The 18,454-nt window shown below is 48.7% G+C and overlaps 1 protein-coding gene across 1 annotated transcript; it reads left to right on the top strand.

The window, feature by feature from the left end:
* Positions 1 to 3,215: 3,215 nt before the first annotated feature.
* efna1a (ephrin-A1a) lies at positions 3,216 to 17,714 on the top strand. Its single transcript, XM_056419642.1, has 5 exons — positions 3,216 to 3,618; positions 13,994 to 14,289; positions 15,408 to 15,473; positions 15,581 to 15,658; positions 15,787 to 17,714. The coding sequence occupies exons 1-5, from the start codon at positions 3,521 to 3,523 to the stop codon at positions 15,909 to 15,911; spliced, it is 663 nt and encodes a 220-aa protein (XP_056275617.1). The 5' UTR covers positions 3,216 to 3,520; the 3' UTR covers positions 15,912 to 17,714.
* Positions 17,715 to 18,454: the final 740 nt, after the last annotated feature.

Here is an 18,454-nt window from a genome sequence, read left to right as displayed (position 1 = left end):
GCTCAGTTCACACCAACTCAGTCCTCTTGTGTAAATAGACGGCGAGGTGTTGTTTGGGGATGGGAGCATGATGATAGTCTGTACTTAAACCCAACAGTTGTACTCTGAAGGGGCCACACATTTCTCCTTTAACGGCCACGCTGGAGAGCCAGAAGAGAGAAAGTGGCAACGAGCTGACTCGAGACGAGTCTCTGCACATGAGACGTGGTCTGGGAACATGCTGAGCTCTCTCTCCACGCCCAAACGTTCTCGTACTGTCAACATAAACTGGGATTTGTGGATCATAACACAGCCATTTAATAAACCTGCAGATACTCCGATTGAAGATGAGGTCATTTGTGGATGTGCACTGCGGCGGACTAGATAAGGCTTGTTTTTCGCCGATCTGTTGCTCCTGAAGCAATGGTTGATTACATTCTTCCCTTACCGGCTCTTTTAGAGGAGGGAAGATTCAGCTTTACAGTCATGAATGAAAACATAAAAATGTGAGACAGATGGTACCAGTAGTATCATATGCAAGATGTACTGTGGACAGAGAAAAGCAAGCAAGACAACACACACACACACACACACAATCTTCCTCCATGCTTACTTGCGCCTGGCAGAGGGACCATTAAAAGCATGTGTAGGTTGTCCACGTACAGAAGTGAATGTTCTTTACACTTTTCAGAGCTTTTTGAGGGGAAAATCCTCCTTGTTTGATTTCTCTTTTCAGGATCACAGAAAGTGCAACTCTTTCTGACATCATCTAATTACGCTGGTTAAAATGGATGGGAACAAAAATAATTATGGACAGTTAGTTCCCATGCCTACTTGAGGGAGCTTTCCCTATCATTTTCCTATATCTTATTTTCATGCCACAGAACAGGCTCGCTGCAAAATCCTGTTAGGATTTGAGGTGGATAGGGTTGTGTTTATGTGAACCCTATCCACAGAGATCCATGCATGCGTGTTTGTGTATCTGGCTGTTGAAGAATATATATATATATCAGGGCTGAGCTGCAGTTTTGTACCACTTCAACTTTATATTTATTCCCTCCGTATTTCCGGTTGCCAATGGTCCGGTCTACTCATTTGGCTCCTGATAGAGTTTTGACATAAATGTCCGCGGCGTGGCGAAAGCCTTTCCACAACAAATTTTCTATTGCAATGCAAATGACAATTATGTTGGCAGTCCCTCGCACCCTTTTATCTTCGCACCAAGCCAGAAAAAACAATTGGACTCTAAAAGATGTATCCGCCGGGATGAGCGCTCTTCATGAATACAAAACACATTATTTTGGACAACCTGCTTGACACCGAGTAGCACCGAATTATCATATATATATGTGCCTTTCTGAATTTGTACTGTAAGATCTGAAATGGTTTGTCAGTTCGGACTGAATTTATTTTATGCAGATTGCTTGAACTGTGACTATACTCAGAACCACATTGAACATCGACTATATTTCCTGTAATAGCCAGAGGACTCCACTGGCGTCTGCATAAAGTAAACAGTAAAAGTATAGGCTTCATGTAAAACACTTGACACAATAGTGTGGGTGTCTGTTTGAGGCGATTATTCACAGAGGACAGCACAGCCCAGAGATGGAAAGAGATATTAATGGTGGCTCTAATCTGCTTGCAGCAGGTGAAAGGTATGTCATTGCGCTGTGACAATTAAACTGTCAGATAAACTGGGGATTTGCAGTCAGTCGTATTCCTGACATTTTAATCATCTTGTGAAAAGGCCAGGCCCTCTGTGACAGCCACAGCCGTCTCACATTTCTTGCACTGTCTCCTGTGGCTAACCTGATATGAGATGACTTTTACCAAAACATAACATCTTAAAGGCTACATCTCAGGGCTGCACGGGGCCCCATGCCACGCTTAGTTTGAGTGTTTCACGGGAGAGTGTACTGCTCTCTGCCTTCCTTCAATGCTTTCTTGAATATGGATCAAATACCTGCTGAGTTTTCACATCAATGATTTGTGCGTCTGGAAATGGTGTCAATGCTCTAAACACTCAGCTCTTTAAATGTATCATTCACAATGGTTGCACCTCTTTTTTCTCTCATTTCTTTTGTTGTTGTTGTTTGCTGTGATACCGTTGAAAGCTGCTGTTCTGCTAAGCAGGCATAGAGCTAATAAAGTGCCATGTCGAGCAGAAGCAGGCTTGAAACCCCCCTCTGGCAACATGGCTCACTGGGCTGGAGCAGCAGATTATTCATGTCAATGGAACAGAAAATGAGAATCGGGATTTGTAAAGTATCAGCGACGAGGTTATGAGGTTCCAGCTGAAGGTACAGTCTTTGGATTTTACTATCTAAGTTGTACGTGTCATGAAGCTTATTTCAGAGACTCAAGGACTCATCGTAGTTAAGGTGTAATTGCTTCCACGTTGATATTACGAATGAACACAGTGAAAATAAGATTTACACAGAGTGGAAAAAGAGTCCTGTAAAATAGAAATAACAACTTCCCTTCAAGAAATCATTGTGCAAACAAACCAGATGTTGCTCAACCAGGACTCAAGCAAGGGTGGTGCACTTCAGTGATAGATAAGAAAAATAGTTTGAATGCATTCGACATTGGACATAATAACTTGAACAAAGGTGAAACGTAATGCCTCACATCAGATACAAGGAAACAGGGAGTTACAGCTTTCAATGTTCAGGTTTCAATTTACAATACGTTGCATGTAAAAACTGCTTAAAAGTGCATTTATATGTTGCAAGTGCAATGAAATTGATTATTATACATGCACCAAAGTAACATAACATGTACATCCTATAACTAAATTGTGAGTGATTTCCTGCTTTAAAACATCAGAATCAGAATCAGCTTTATGTGTGCACTGCACATACATGGAATTTGACTCCGGTTACATGTATGCACATGTAGTATCCAAGTAACAAGATGAATATAAAAAGGTATTCAAGACAACAGATTATAGCAATGTTCACAATTAACACACAACATGACTCACATTGTAGTTTAACTGAACTTGTACTTTTCTATGAGTACGATAAGGTCCCTGGAAGCAGACATTTGACCTGTAGATATAATACTGCACATATCTAGCGTAATATGTCTGGATCGTGTGCTGTGGACCCACTCGGACACACACTCCATGATGCAGTTGTAATATTGTGTTGAACAGCAGGCCGACATGCAGAGAAAGCTGCGGAGCTCGCGGCTCTCGGACCGCCCTCTGATTGGTCCGCTGCGGTAAAGGGGCGGGGCTCGCGGCTGTGGACATTTCACAAAAGCAGTCCCCACGCAGCTCGGGCTTTCATTGACTACGGATTTGTCGAGTTAACCTGATTTCTCTACGGTGTGTTGCGTGTTTTTTTTTTTACTGCCGCGCGTATTTCTTCTATTGCCGGTTCACTGCGTGGCGCAAATTGTTTTCCTCCTCGTGCAGTCTCGCGCTGCGTGGACGAGCTCCTTTCAACTTTTGTTGTCGTTTGTTTTGTTCGCACAACATACTACTACCTGAGTTGTGTGTCCTCTCTGCACGCCTCCACTCCTCTCCGCCATGGATTTGGTCTGGATTGCGGGCTTCCTGGTGAGCGTCTGCGCCCGGTTCGCGTCAGCGGAGCGGCACAGCGTCTACTGGAACAGCACGAACCCCAAGTGAGTACATCTCTTCACGTGGGATCTCCCATGCTCATGCAGTGCTCTTGAATCCACCTCTGCACTCACTTATTATATTTGACAATGCCACAGGGAAAAAAAGACTCTTCTTTAACATCTTGACCATAAAATCAACTTTCCCCCTAATTCTCAGTGCAGATTACATGACTGCTCCGGATGCGCTTGAATAGTTCACTCATGCATATTCAGCGAGCTACTTGTGATGAATTTGTGATGGAGGCAACTGGCTGCGGTTGTCATGATAATGCAGGACAGTTGGGAGTCTCCCCCCCCCCCCCCTCCCGCTCTCTATGGGCTCCAACCTGTTATTATGGTGCTGTTTACCTGTAATACTGTGTCTAACCTGTTGAGATTTAATCCGTTTCACAATCTGTGTACCTATGGTGCGGGATTAGTTGCATCATCTATTTATCTGGACAAGAGAGTTCCTCCTGAGGGAGGAGAGCTGCTTTTTAATTTGGTGAGTGTGTTTCTGAGACAGAGAAACGCAAGGATGGTTGTTTTTCTCTTTATTTCAGGACTTCATTAGTGGGATATATGAATACTAAAATACACTTCCTTATTTCGCCTCCTGGTGCACACATGTGTATGTGAGTGTATTCATTGTAAGAGGGAACGATAGTTTAATAGTGTAATATTTTCATAAAACAGGTCAAAAGCCTGTGAAGTTCTCTTCTGTTTGATGATGATGGATCTTCATCCAAGGAGCTGTAATCCTACAGGGAAGGCTGTTCCCACCCTTGCATGTGGGTTATATTTTAGTGTTTTTTTCGGGTTTGACTCACAGTACAACGTGTTGAAATATCATATCCTCCCCATCTGACGCAGCGTCCGAACCTTCTGTGTTGGAGTGGGAGGTTGCGGTGTCTCCTAAATCCAGAGCTATCACATGGGGTTTACGTGTCTGTCAGGGAGACATAGGGGTGTTCATATTTCAGGTGGTAAGGCGAGTAATAATGGTGTGTGACAGAGACGGAGGAGGTAACTTGAGGCCTGCCCAGTAGGTCACGCTGTGGGGGAGAGAGATGGATGGCTCAGGGGAGGAGGAATTGGAGCTCAAATTGTGGGGGGGGGGGTTAGGGGCCATTCACAATAAGTGGGGGTCAATTAGAATTATGTTTGATGGTGACCAGGGGGGTGGGAACGAGGAGAGTTAAGTTTACTTGCCACAAACAAACTTCTACACGCACACAAACACACCCACCCGGGACGGGCAAGCACAAACAGGGACTGCTGGCAGACAATCACAAGACCAGACACTCAATCACAGCCACTGACAACGCCATCTCAATCAATCAGGCTCTCTCTCTCCCTCTCTCTGCACACATGTCTTGTCTTGGTTTAAAAACCAGCAGATATTCAATAACTTGCATTAAACCGCCGCTTCTCCCCCAGTGGTTGAAACTACAGTTGTCGTAAAGGTCACGAGTCCAGCGCCAAATCCCTGAAAGTCTGATGGAAAGTCCCAGATGGAAAGGCGTTTAGTTGTTTTCCCCCGCGGTGGAACGACGGTGATGACGCTGGTGTGTGTGTGTGTGTGTGTGTATATATACTAGTAATCCACCCTTTTGCACTTGCTATGACTACGACATTGCTAAATCTCCCCTCTTTTTTGACTACTCTTAATCCTGTATTCGCGGAAAAAGCCCAGAGTCGTGGGATGTTTTCATTCGGTGCTTTTCGTCACTCCCAGCGAGATGCGCCGCCCTTTGACCCTTTGACCCCGTACAGCGTGTTGACCTCCATCTCTTCTCTCGTGAGAGGTGTTTTCCCCTCCTTTCCTTTTTCCCCCGGTTTATTGTTCCGTCTTGTCGGTGAGAAAGCTGTCGTCAGTCAGATCGATCTCAGATGGATCACTGTGCTGCATCGGGGGGGCGGGCCCATTTCCTTTTACTCTGTGTTCGTTGAGGGATTTAGCAACACACACACACACACACACACACTCGTATATAGGTCCACGCACGCTGGTGTGTGTGTGTGTGTGTGTGAGAGAGTGACTTCCAAGGTCATCCCTGTCTGTACTTTAACGGCCACTCTGTTCCAGCTGAGTGAACTCTGCTGCTGACTGAGGGTCTTTTGGCCCTCGCTGACCTTTCCACTTGTTCCTATGTTTGTAACCTTTTGTGCCTGATTAGCAGCTTAATCACCGGCCGGTTCCCAGAAAGAGGCTCACCAGCGTGCCCAGTCGGTTCAGGCCCCTGCGTGCCAGTGTGTGTACGTGTCCTTTGTATAGTAAGTGTGTGTGTGTGTGCGCGCGCATTCACAACATCACCAGATTGGTGTGACTCACACTCGTATACACACTCGCCTCAGTCGTCCACACACACACACACACACATGTGCCACACAGTGGTGATTGATGTTAACATCGTCCCAGGAGCCCTCGGACTCCAATAATCTGCTCCTTCCTCCCTTTCCCCCTTTTCCCCTGCTGACAGAGCACGAGTAGAACACCCCCCCTCCTCCTCCTCCTCTTCCTCCTCTGCTTTGTACCTGTCTCTCCCTCTCTCCAGCACCTCCCTCCCCCTCTGCTTGGCCAAGTTCCCGTTCTAACTTGGTTCTGTGGTCTCCAGTCCTGCGAGTCTGTTAACCGTTTCATGGCTCTCTCTCGTGCACATGTTTATTTTGACATCACCCTCATCATCACTTCTTTAAGCTCTGCTGCTCTGACTGAAGTTGTGGCTCTGCGGTGCCTTTCTAATGAGCTTTTTCGACTCAGCCGAAATGGGAAAATACGCTTCCGAAATTTCATTTAATTGAATATGCTTTTTGAGCTGTGAGTGGTCAAATGAGGGTCTTATTCAAGGCGTGTTTCCTCCGTGTGAATGTTTCTTGTGTGGCATTTATCCAGTCAATAAGGTTTTTTTTGTGATGCTCCCCATACAAATTGGGGAACCGTCTTCACGGTGAGCCACAGAAAGAGAATAGTAACTGGTGTGACCGATCGGGGGTCAGAGTTTGCGATGTGATGAAGTGGCACGGCCTCTATCAATCTGTCAGTCATTCTGTCGCGGCGGTGGTCCCTGAATACCGGCTGCCACTCAGGCCGGCCCCTCTGGGAAACTCTCATTCTTTTCCCCCCCTCCTGTCTTTTCGGGTTCCCCTTCGCTCCTTCACCAGCTTTTATCTCAACTTTTACAAGCTGTCCCTTTTCAGTCTTTTATTTCCTCACCTCCAACTCTGGGTCTCAGAGAAGGGGGGGAGGAGCATGCTAAGAGGTGTGGAATTTGTTATCGTTCTTGGCATCCGTGGCCGAGCCGTCACAAGGCACTTGGCCCTTTCCCTTCACGCGCCCCGCCAGCCCGCTTTCTTCAAGCTTCCTTCTTCCACCGCTCTCGTCTTCCCAGCAAACAGGTTTACTCGTCTCCACGTGTCGGACCGTGTGCGCCTCTCCTCCCCTGGAGTGGCTCGCCGAAGCAGTGGAAGTGGAAGCGGTAGAGCCAGTCTGAGAGCTCCGACAGGTTCCCGCGTCTGTTTGACTCCCGTGCGTGCGAGGCATGCGCATGTTTTGAGAAGAAAGATGAGATTTGGTAGTGAGAGGCTGTGATTAGGTGGACACAATAGATTTATGCGATTTCCATGTAATCTGAACCAAAGCTAGTTTCCTTGAAAAACATCTCCGTTTCCTACTTTACTTCCTAATCCAGCCTTCGCTCCAAACGCCCGCCTCCTTCTCTTCAGCAAATTCCTGTGTCTATCCCCATCTTTTTCTCGCATTGTCCTCCCACCGCCATTTAATCTGATTCTGTAATCTGTCTGGGGGAGAATACTCTGAGAGATTGTACAACGCGATGGTAATCGCCTCTCGCCGGCTCAAAGCTCAATGAGGTGCGTTGACGATCCTGATCTCTACAGTCTGTAGGAAGACTTTAACTCCTCGAGCACATTCCCAGGAGTTACCCCCTGACCCCAAAAAGCAGATTTGTATCCCGTTCAACATTCCCACTTGTTGTGGCCAGTGCCATTGGCTTGTTTTATTGACTGCATCAGATAGAGAATCGGGCCGAAGGTTTTACCTTCCTGCAGGCAGCGTGTTGTCTGTGTGCTTCCCTATGAAGTGCTGCACTTCCCGGCCGCGGCTTTTAGCGGGGAAACGGCGTATCCTGTCTGCACAATAAACAATACAGTTCTCACACCAACACACACGCAAGACTGAAAGAGTTCTGGACTCTGAGAGTTGCTTCAATTTCCCCAGGCTCGTTTGTGGGACGAATATATTTGAACGAAGGGAACGCGCATATTGGCGGTGGTTTAATTGTTACCATTGCGGTTGCGCTCTACTGTCGTGCCCTGAGGATGATATCCACCCCCCCCCCACCACGCCTCTATGCTGTTAAATCCCCTTGTCTGTATTTTGGATTCTCCTCTGATCAAAGTCACCCGTCGACTTGCCTCTTCCTTATCTTCGCAGCAGACTTCCCTGGCTCCTCCTCTTTTCAACCGCACAGAGAAATCACAGAGGATGACAAAAGCATTAATACAGCGATTTACGAGTGGAGACTGCAGTGCGTGTGTGTGCGTGCCTGTGTGTGTGTGTGTGCGTGCCTGTGTGTATGTGTGTGTGCGTGCCTGTGTGTGTGTGCGTGTGTGCGTGCCTGTGCGTGTGTCCTCCAGACTTGTTTGTCAAGTCTTGGTGACATTCAATGCACCGACGGTGTATATGTGTTTGGATGTGGAAGATTTAGTAAGCAGAGTCTGATATTATCTCTGAAATTACGCATTGTGTTTGTTTTGTTGTGTAAATAAGGCTCATGGTGTAAAAGCTTTCTTTCACCTTTTTGTTGGAAGTCTGGGTTCAGTGTGTAAACATGTCCACACAGCGAATACTACCGCCACCTAGGGGTCAGTTGTGTTAATACCATTGTTACTACTACTACTACTACTGCATTAAAACCAATCTATTTAATAACTGTGGCTTGAGCTCACATTATTTCCCCATGGAATTCCTTAAGCCACCAGACGAGAGTTTGTGTAAAAAAAAAAATGCGCATGAACGTTTTGCCTTGTGGAAATCAACCCAGGAAAATCAATGTTCTCCTCTTCAGATATTTGCCTCCTGAGAAATGTGTTGTCTGTCGTGACCTTTGTGTTCTGGCCCGTTTTATAGGATACAAATGGCTCAGGGGGCAGTGTGAGACGGTCGGAAAGAGCATATGTATTCATCTACGCCTTCTCGGCGCAGCAGAATCAGCCAATTATTTCCCTGCGGGACTTAAAGCTTTGTGGCTTTGCTGGGTGGCGAAAAAGGAAGTTCAGCCAAGAACGCCGGCGGAATGACCGATGACCGATGATCCGGAGGGACAAAGGTTGACTGACGGACGGGAGAAAGCCGAGTGAGATGGATGACTACAAGTCAAACGGTGCAAAGAATGAAGGGTCGGAATATTGTGTTTAAAAAGGAGGAGCCGTGTGAGTTGGACCGCATTCGTTTCCATGGCGACCCCGCCGTACCCACGCGGCATTGTGCTCCCGCAACCGGTGGGTCAGAAAGTTGCATATTTGGAATACCATCTTTGTGATTGGTTCGCCAAGTCTGGGGTTGGGGGTGGGGAGAGAGTTGACATGAGGATCTGGTTTGCTTATTGAGCGATGAAAGACGGACAGAGAGTGGGAGGGGCCGGCCGACGTTGATAAATGAACAGATAGGTGGATGAAACAAAAAAATGAGGTTGAGCAATAACGTTAAACCATGCCGCCTCACTAAACTCATGACGCACCTCCGCCGCTCTCTGGTGTGCCGCCGCCCCCCTCGCGGAGTCGCGTCGCTTCACATGTATCTTGAAGGGAACGGCTCCCTTGTGGCCGGTGTCTTTCATTGCTCTGTTAACACCTCTCACTTTCCCCTCACTTACGCACATATTCACAGTCACTGCGTCTCTCCTGGCCCCCAAAGCTCCAGAGGAAAGGAGTAGTATCCCCGTGTGAGAACAATAGGAGCGGGGCCAGAGAGAAAAGCCCCGCTCTGCCTCTCTCGCCTCACACCCCGGCCCCTCTGCTGCTGCTCTGGGCCTCGCCGTCCACTCTAAGCCCCCCGTATTAAACAGGGTCTGGTGCTGATGAATGGACCCGAGCTCAGCCTCCGCTCCACCCAATAATCCGGGCTTGGATGAGCCGATTAGGTGGTCCCCGCATTCCGGTTCACTCATCTGTGGCGCAGGCCGGTCACCTTATGGGTCACATTACTGTCGTGCGCACACACAAAACCCGGGAGGAAATGAATCATGTTTATGTGGCCGGGGCGACCGCAGAGGTCAAGTAGACCGGAGCTCCTGTTTTCGGACGTGGCCTTTTATCCTCCTTTTTAAGTAGTTTTGAATCGATCTTTAAAGTGCGATTCCCGCCTGGAATAAAAAAGAAAGTACAAGGCCTCTCCGGTGCTGACTTTGAGATTTGCCGACCTTTGATCCACATTGCGGCTTCTTCGCCTCAGAGGTCCAGCATTCCACAGGGCGATAGAGTGCAGAGATGAGAGGGTGATGGATGGGTGAAAGGAGGGGGTAGAGGTGGAGAAGAAAGCAAAACGCTGGCCAGAGAGATTAAAGAAGAGAGATTAGACTCCTGCTGCTGAAGAGGCTCAAATAAATCAGAAATTCCTTCTTGGGATAGGATGGAAGAGCAGCCGGGAAACAGCCTTTCAGCCGATTGTACACACACACACACACACATTTATACATTCCCTCACTGCTATCATCGCTGTCCATTATTGGCATTTATTATCCTCAATATCACACACTCCCAGATTCCTCAGAGCTCTACAGACACAACACACACACACACACACACACACACACAGTCCAACAGCAAACCATCACGCATTTCAAAGTCGGACGCGCATGCACACAATCCCCGCTGCATATCTGCCACGGCTCCACAAATCATCCGTAAGTACAGAACACAACTCTTCCATGCTGTTGCTTCGCTGTCATGAAGGGAACGCATTTTGGGATGAACAATGGGAATAAATCAAGACCGAGGGGGGGGGACAGTCTGGAGGAGGAGGGAAGTAACAAGGGACACCCACACGGGGGGAGACGGAGCGGGACGGTGGCATGGTTTGACTTTGTTAGCTGAACCTTTTCACACAGAGACCTGAGCTCCCTTTGAAGGGCGAGACTCCCATCAGTTAATTAAGCAGATGATGGGGAACGTTTCCATTCAGAGGCGTCGGAGGGGAACAAAAGGCAGCAGGATGATTAAAACTATTTTCCATTAGTAAAAGGGGGAGCCGGCCTCCCCGGGATGCGTATTCAACCGCTGTTTTCTCTGCTAAGTGAGGCATTCCCACAGTTCAGGCGCGTCGTGAATAGAGACGCTGTGTGGAGCCGTGGCGGCCGTGAAGCAACTGTAGCAGAGACACTGAGGCTGAAGGGAACTTCAAAAGCCATTTCCCTCCAGCCCACGCCTATTCATACCCTGCCTCCCCCCAACACTCTCAGCCTAAAGGGGCTGGGAAGTGGGGAGCGGGGGGGCATAATTACCCCCCTCCGGGGCAACTTTAATACCCCTTTTTGTGTTTTAATTGCACCCCCATTTGACCCCCCTTCTTCTTCTTTTTTTTAGATGAACACATTGGGAGCATACCACAACTGGTGTGTTATCCGGGCTCTGCGTGAGGGGGAGGGGGTTTGTTTGTGTGTGTTAGCGACGGGATGATAACTCTGTCAGGCAGAGGCAGACAACAGTGTTTGTTCAACAGTATTATTGATTCCCCTGGAATCGAAAGTGGAAAGGGGGATAAAACACTTTGGCGGGAATCTGGTAAACGGAGCGTGGCGGGCAAACTGCAGATAAGCACAACGCTGTCTGGACCATGGCAAAATGCTCATTACACACACACACACACACACACATCAAAAGTTGACTGGGGCACCCCATTATCAGCACAGTGAGATGGAGGTTCCATGGGTGCTGAAGAGGTGCTCGTGTTCCGACTGGTTGTTATAATGCCGTTGCCGGCTAATCTGGTCATCAGCATTGAGGGAATGCAGCCAGACGCAGAGGGGTATGGGGGGGGGGGGGGAGCAGGAGTCAGGGCCCCGTGTTTGGAGCCACGGCGTCTGTCCTTTTACCAGGCGGCACCAGCGGGACCCCTGGCCAAAAACAACAACAGCAGCTAACGAGCGGCAGGGGCCCGTGCACTTTGATCGTCAGTCACACACATATGGACCGTGTCACACACACACACACACACCAAGTCCCCAAATGCTGCTTGTTACATTTAGGGCTTTTTATGAGAAAACGACAATTCACAAAGAAAAGCCCACTCCGGTGGTGGTGGGGGGGGGGGGGGGGTCTGTGCTAAAGGTGTCCTCTTGGCACCCTGTAGGCTTTTGGGAACTCTTTGAGATCTGTAGATCAGATTAAATCGCTTACTCACACCGGCTGCCTGCATGGGGTCGGTGAACGTCTCACGAGCCTCGTATTCATTGCAAGAGCAACAAAAGCCCTCTATTAGACACACATTCTCCTTGTGTGTTGTGAAAATATTGAAGGCTGTCAAATTTCTTCCATTCTCCGAGAACCCCCGGTGCTCCAGAACAGTAGGAGACGGTAACTGATAGGCATCGCTTTGGAGCTCAGTACCGGGGGAGGTGTGTGTGTGTGGGGGGGGTGCAAACAGTAGGTAGCTACTGCTTTAGGTTGTTGATAGATGGGAGATACTTGTGTGTGTGTGTGTGTGTGTGTGGCTAGCGGCCAGCTATCGCTGATAGATGGCTTTGGCTGAGAAGAGAGCATTAGCTGTGTGCCCCTCAGTCAGGGGGCCAGGAACAAAGCTGAAATACCTTTAATGTCAACTCCCTGGAAATGAACTCCAAATAATCTCTGACGGAAAAAGGAATCATTGGCAGTTCAGACGTCCTCGGAGGACCGGTTGTGTTTACGTGCTCCTGTAATAATGCTGTACGGTTGTGGGGACATTAGAAGCATGTTGAAATGCTCAGAAGTGTTCTGCGATTGCTCCTCTAGCCTCCGTCCAAGGGGGCGGGAGGGAGTTCAGTTTCCTCCAGGACCTCCGTAAAGTGGGTGGAGAGGGTGGAGGAGCGACGGGAGGAATGGAGGGAGGGATGGAGGGAGGGAGGGATGGAGGGGAGGCAGACAGTCTGACTGTGTCTCTGTGTTTGTAATGAGAGGGAATGCGGCGGGAGTCGGTTACGGGCCGTCACCGGACTCGCTCTTATAAACGTCCGCCTGTCTCTCTCGCCCCAATGACCGGCTGACGGCACACGTGACCTCCATTCCAATCCACAGCGCTCGTCCACTCCGGTCTAGCGGACGCAGTGGACTCGTCATCGTGTGTCTTTATCTGCGCGCCCGCCGATGTCCAGACTCGTCTCCTGTCTTGACGGGGCGAACTGACTGCTAATGTTTCTCTGTAAACATCCCCCGCCTCCCGGGGCGCGTGGGGTCAATCAGCTGATGCGCCGGCCTCACGTTCATCCATATTTATACACACGTTCCCCGCAGATCATGATGCCCCTTATTGCGTTTTCCCTCTTCATTCCGCTCGAGCACACACATATTTCGTCACTTACAAACTCTCTCTCCCTCTCACAATCCCTCTCTCTCTCTCCATCTCCCTCTCCCTCTCTCTCTCACTCTCACTCTCTCTCCCTCTCTCTCACTCTCTCTCTCCCCTCGCCTCTCCTCTCTCCCCTCTCTCCTCTCTCTCTCCCTCTCTCCTCTCTCTCTCCTCTCTCTCTCTCTCTCTCTCTCCTCTCTCTCTCCTCTCTCCTCTCCTCTCTCCTCTCTCCTCTCCTCTCCTCTCTCCTCTCCTCTCCTCTCTCCTCTCCTCTCTCCTCTCTCCTCTCTCTCCTCTCTCCTCCTCTCTCTCCTCTCTCCTCTCTCCTCTTCTCTCCTCCTCCTCTCTCTCTCCCTCTCTCTCTCCTCTCTCTCTCTCTCTCTCCTCTCACTCTCCTCTCTCTCTCTCTCTCCTCTCTCTCTCCCTCTCTCCTCTCCTCTCTCTCTCTCCTCTCTCTCCCCCCTCTCTCTCTCTCACCTCTCCTCTCTCTCTCTCACTCACCTCTCTCTCTCTCTCTCCCTCTCTCTCACCTCTCTCTCTCCCTCTCCTCTCTCAATCTCTCTCCTCTCCTCTCCTCTCTCTCTCTCTCTCTCTCTCCTTCTCTCTCACTCTCTCTCTCACTCTCCCCCTCTCTCTCTCTCTTCCTCTCTCCCTCTCTCCTTGTCTTATTCCCAGGCCTCTTAGACCTTCCTCTGATTTCCCCGTTGCACTCTGGCGTGTGGCCGATCAATATGTAATCACAGGTTTTGAGGCTTATATTTATTACCGCTCCGGCGGTATAAGCTCGGCTATCGCTCTGCTGCCACTCGCATAACCGTCCCCCCCCCCCTGCAGGTTCCTATGGGACGACTACACCGTGGAGGTGAAGCTCAACGACTACCTGGACATCGTGTGCCCGCATTACCCCGAGGGCGAGGTGCCGCTGCTGGATGCCGAGCGCTACGTGCTCTACATGGTGGAGCGCGAGGACTACGACTCCTGCAAGCCGGAGTCGTACGACCAGATGCGTTGGGAGTGCGGTCACCCGTTTGCCCCCCACGCCCCGGAGAAGTTCTCCGAGAAGTTCCAGCGGTTCACCCCGTTCACTCTGGGGAAGGAGTTTCGTCAAGGAGAAAGCTACTATTATATCTGTGAGTGTCGATTTGTAACTTTCTTTTTCAAGCTGTTCTCTGTGTTTATCTTCTTTTTCCCAATTGTAATTATATATATATATAGATATATTTTTACAACAATTGAGAACTTTGAAAGCCTGGTTGTGCTTTCCGCAAGGGCATGAACCGATTTGTGCGGATGTATACGCGCGCATATGGTTTATTTAAAAGGGACCATGTACAGTTAAAACATAAATGTCACCATGCGATGCTGTACCAAGGGGTAGATCGTAGGATAAACACACACAATGCAAAGTTACAGTACAGCATTTTAAATGTAATACAACGTTATATCTCCTCGCAGCAAACCGACATTTTCAATGCTCCTACTTTTTTTTTTTTGCTTAGAAGGTGCTGGATGTGAATGTGCGGGCCGACATCAGCGTATGATCACGTTCTCATGATCAACGTCGTGGTTTAGCGTGTTAGCATTTGCTGATCAGCCTCAACGCAAAGGACAGCGCGGCCGGTCGGGGGTCGTTAGTGTTGCAGGGTTTCAGTCATAAACCTGCGTTTTAAGACCAACGTGGAAAAAGACCACATTTCCGATTTTTGACGAGATGACTCAATTTAAAGTTAAGCGACTGCCAACGTTATTGCAAAGTATCCCGAGAGCGACACTAATGTGTGTAATAACTGTCGAGGCAACCCATCCAAAAGATTCATCATATGGGACCCATATGGGGAAATGTCACAGCAATCAGGCTCATATTTCCACTGGAGGAAGGGAGGTCGAGCTTCTGCAGTTTTGTTTTCCGACCGACCGTAACGCGATGGCGCTCGCCGGCCTGCTCATTGGAGCGCGGCGTGGACATTAACCGGGGGTGTCGGCTCAGTTCGCCAAGTTTATGCAACACTTCTCCTGCTAGAATGTAACCGCGAGGAGCCAGGAGTGTTGCCCCCCCCTGACCGCGGCTGAAATGAGATAAACTGCAGGACGAGAAACACTTCTCCTGGTCACAGATGGCTTCCGAAGCTTTGTCCCCGTGTCTGTCTGTTGACAAGTGTGTGTGCATGAAGGTGAATTAAGGGGCCAGTAAAAGGCTAATAAGTGTATTAGTTGGGATGTTAACGCCTTTGTTGTTTCTTCCCGGCAGCCAAACAGTTGCACCACCATGGACAGGAGTGCCTCAGGCTCCGGGTGGACGTAGAAGCTGCTGATGGTGAGTTTACCCCTCCCCCCCCGGCTGTAGGGAGAGCAGCATAGTTGTGATAGTCGGGTTAAGCTCTTGTGAGACCCCACAGTAATTGATGGCTTTTTTTCTTTTAGGCTCTCAAGAGGCCAGAGTGGCTAAAGGAGGCGGGGGTAGGGGTGGGGTTCACAACCCGTCCAACAGACTGCCTGCAGGTATGTTTACCAAGCCTCGCGTCCTTTCTCATTATCCCTGATGTTAAAACAGTCCAGGCCCCGTTGGGGATTACGTTGGCTTGTAAATATGTGGAGCTAATGCGTCTTCTTTATCTCTCATCTCCTAGCAGACGACCCGGTGGTCGTCCTGCCGGACGTGCAGAAGAGCGTGCGGTCGAACTGCGTGGCGGCGGCGGCCCTCTCGGTTCTCGCCCTGCTCGTCTCATCTTCACTACTGCTGTTGTTGCACTGAGAGGACGTGAAAGGACCGCGGTCGGCAGACTTTCTGTTCACACGACAATGAAGACGGTCCGTGGGGACGAGACCACGGACTCAAAAAGACGTTGTTTTCCACGCCCCCGGTGCTGGACACGGGGAAACGCTTCTGAAGCTCCGATGGACTCGCTCGCCCCGACCGTGCGGAGTAACTCCCGAGCATTTGAGACGAAGCATCTTATTTTCCACAAAAAAATGAAATTCTTGGAAAGACCGAGCTCTCTCTCGAAGTTTGAACGATGGCCCTAGAAGACGATGCGAGAAAGATGAAGAGGGACCTTAAAGTGGCCGAAGAACAATCGAGAGCAAAGACATCCGTTCTATTCATTTAGATGGGACGACTAAGTAATCTCTCACCTTCTCGAGCCAAAGATCAGTCATCTCTCCAACGTGTACACTATTCCACCCTTGAGTGTTGTGTATTACCTGTTGTGCTGTTGTCGTGATGGTATCGAGTGGCATTGGTGTCCCGAGTGATTACTTCCTCTAAATGTAGCATTGACGGGCGCGGGGGGCGGGCGGCGTTCTCACGCCTGCAAACTCGACCACGTGCTTGTATACTGTAGCACTGACCCTGTACGACATGCACCCCATAACAGTGTTACACACACACACACACACACACTGACGTCACATGGCATGAGACATGAAAACAAAACTCCATGGAACTGTGTTGCGTGTACATTCTGTGAAGATAATTTATATAACATTTGCAGCTGAGAGGTTTTACTGTATATACCATGTGCTCACGAGGAGAAATGTTTACTGGTGGCAGCGGGGAGCGCTCTCTCTCTCTCTCTCTCTCTCTCTCTCTCTCTCTCTCTCGCTCTCTCTCTCCTGATGGAGTAAGTACTTGTGTGAAAGGGCAAACGTGTGAGAGTAAGAAAAAGGAAGCGATTGCTTGAACGAGTGATACAAAATGTTTTTCTGCCAAAAGTGAACACTGAGATGTGTGTGTGTGTGTGTGTGTGTGTGTGTGTGTGTGTGTTGCGGAGAGGCTGGACTTCTCTGTTTGTTGGGTCTTGCCGCTGTATTGGTTAAAGTGTCCAGCATGGAGCGCTGGTATCTTATTACTGCAGGACCCGACCCTGTGTGTCACGGTGCTGTCCTCTCATGTTTTCAACACACACTTCATTTACTTAGACCTAATAATTAACACAGTTTGGGATTATTTGAAACGGTTATATAGTCACTATAGTTCACAAGAGACGAGACACAACATCAAACTGAGCTGCCGAGCACAACTTCCCCCGACGGGCTGGCTTGACCAACAAAGCACAACGGTGTATGACTACCATTGAAGTCAGGCGTTTTTTTTTTTTTACCTGAATTGTTTTTACCTAATTTTGTACATGTGTAAGTAGAAAAAAAGAAAAAAAACTGTATATATTTATATATGTATAGAGAGAGAGAGAAGATTATATCAATAATGTTTGATAAATATGCTAAATGTGAACATTTCATGTGAAATAAAAAAAATATATATTTTTGGAAAACCCGACCAGCTTTCTTGTGTTTATGTTTTAGCCGTGCCTGCATGTCTGGACCGTCATCCCTCCACCGTGTACACTGTTTATTTGGTCGTATTGGTCTCTTTTGTGTCTTGTAGTAACTAGCAAATGCTAACATGCTAAAGTAAGACTTGGTAACAGCCGTATGTTTGGGAGTTGTTCCTGATCCGATGTGATGTTCTGGGATGTCGTGTCTGTAGAGATTGTAAAGCCCTCTGAGGCAAAATTGTGATTTTGGGCTATACAAAATAAACTGTATTTAATATTCACATTGCCCTTGTAGTTGACACATTGGCTTTAGCACGTATAGTAAACGGCAAGCACAGCCGTGACACAACAGCAGGCTTGTATGCACATGCTTTTGGGTAACGGTTTAATTATCTACCCTTTAGAAAAGTGATCTGGTATCCCAGCATTATCCTAAATTAAAGATCACACTTCGCTCTAAAAGTGAGGTGATTTTGGTGCTTAAAAAGATTCTCAGGAAACTCAGCCCATTTCTACGTATGATTACGAAAGCTCTACACAGAAGGAGCCAATGGCTCGGATAATGAATCACACACACACACACACACACACACGCTAACGTGAGTTCAATAGAACCGAGGCCACGGCCGGCTGGAGACCGGCTACAAGAGAGAGAGGAGAAACCATGTGAGGTGTGTTCATTATTACTGTTACGGTTGCCTTTTGGCATGAAGACTAAGCACACAGGTGTGATCCCTCTACTTATCTCAACCTTCTGTCGAGCTAACCCCCCCCCCCCCACACACACACACACACACACAGCTCCTCTGTTCTCCAGCCACAAAACGTTGCTCGTGTGCAAGTTGCATGACGAGCAATTGTTCCCGTCTCTCCTCTTGTCTCTCCTTTCCCAGGAGAGCTTTACGGCTGTGACAGTGAAAACAGCTGTTGCACCAAAAAAAGAAAGAAAAGTGGTGCCTCACAACTCCCCAATGTTTTCAGAAGGATGGTCGTAAATTAGGGCCGACGGACAGGCCCCTTA

The sequence above is a fragment of the Pseudoliparis swirei genome, chromosome 1 (assembly GCF_029220125.1).
Source record: "Pseudoliparis swirei isolate HS2019 ecotype Mariana Trench chromosome 1, NWPU_hadal_v1, whole genome shotgun sequence".
Taxonomy (NCBI): Eukaryota; Metazoa; Chordata; class Actinopteri; order Perciformes; family Liparidae; genus Pseudoliparis; species Pseudoliparis swirei.
Note: the sequence above shows the minus strand (reverse complement) of the source record. Positions and strands in the feature narration are given on the sequence as shown.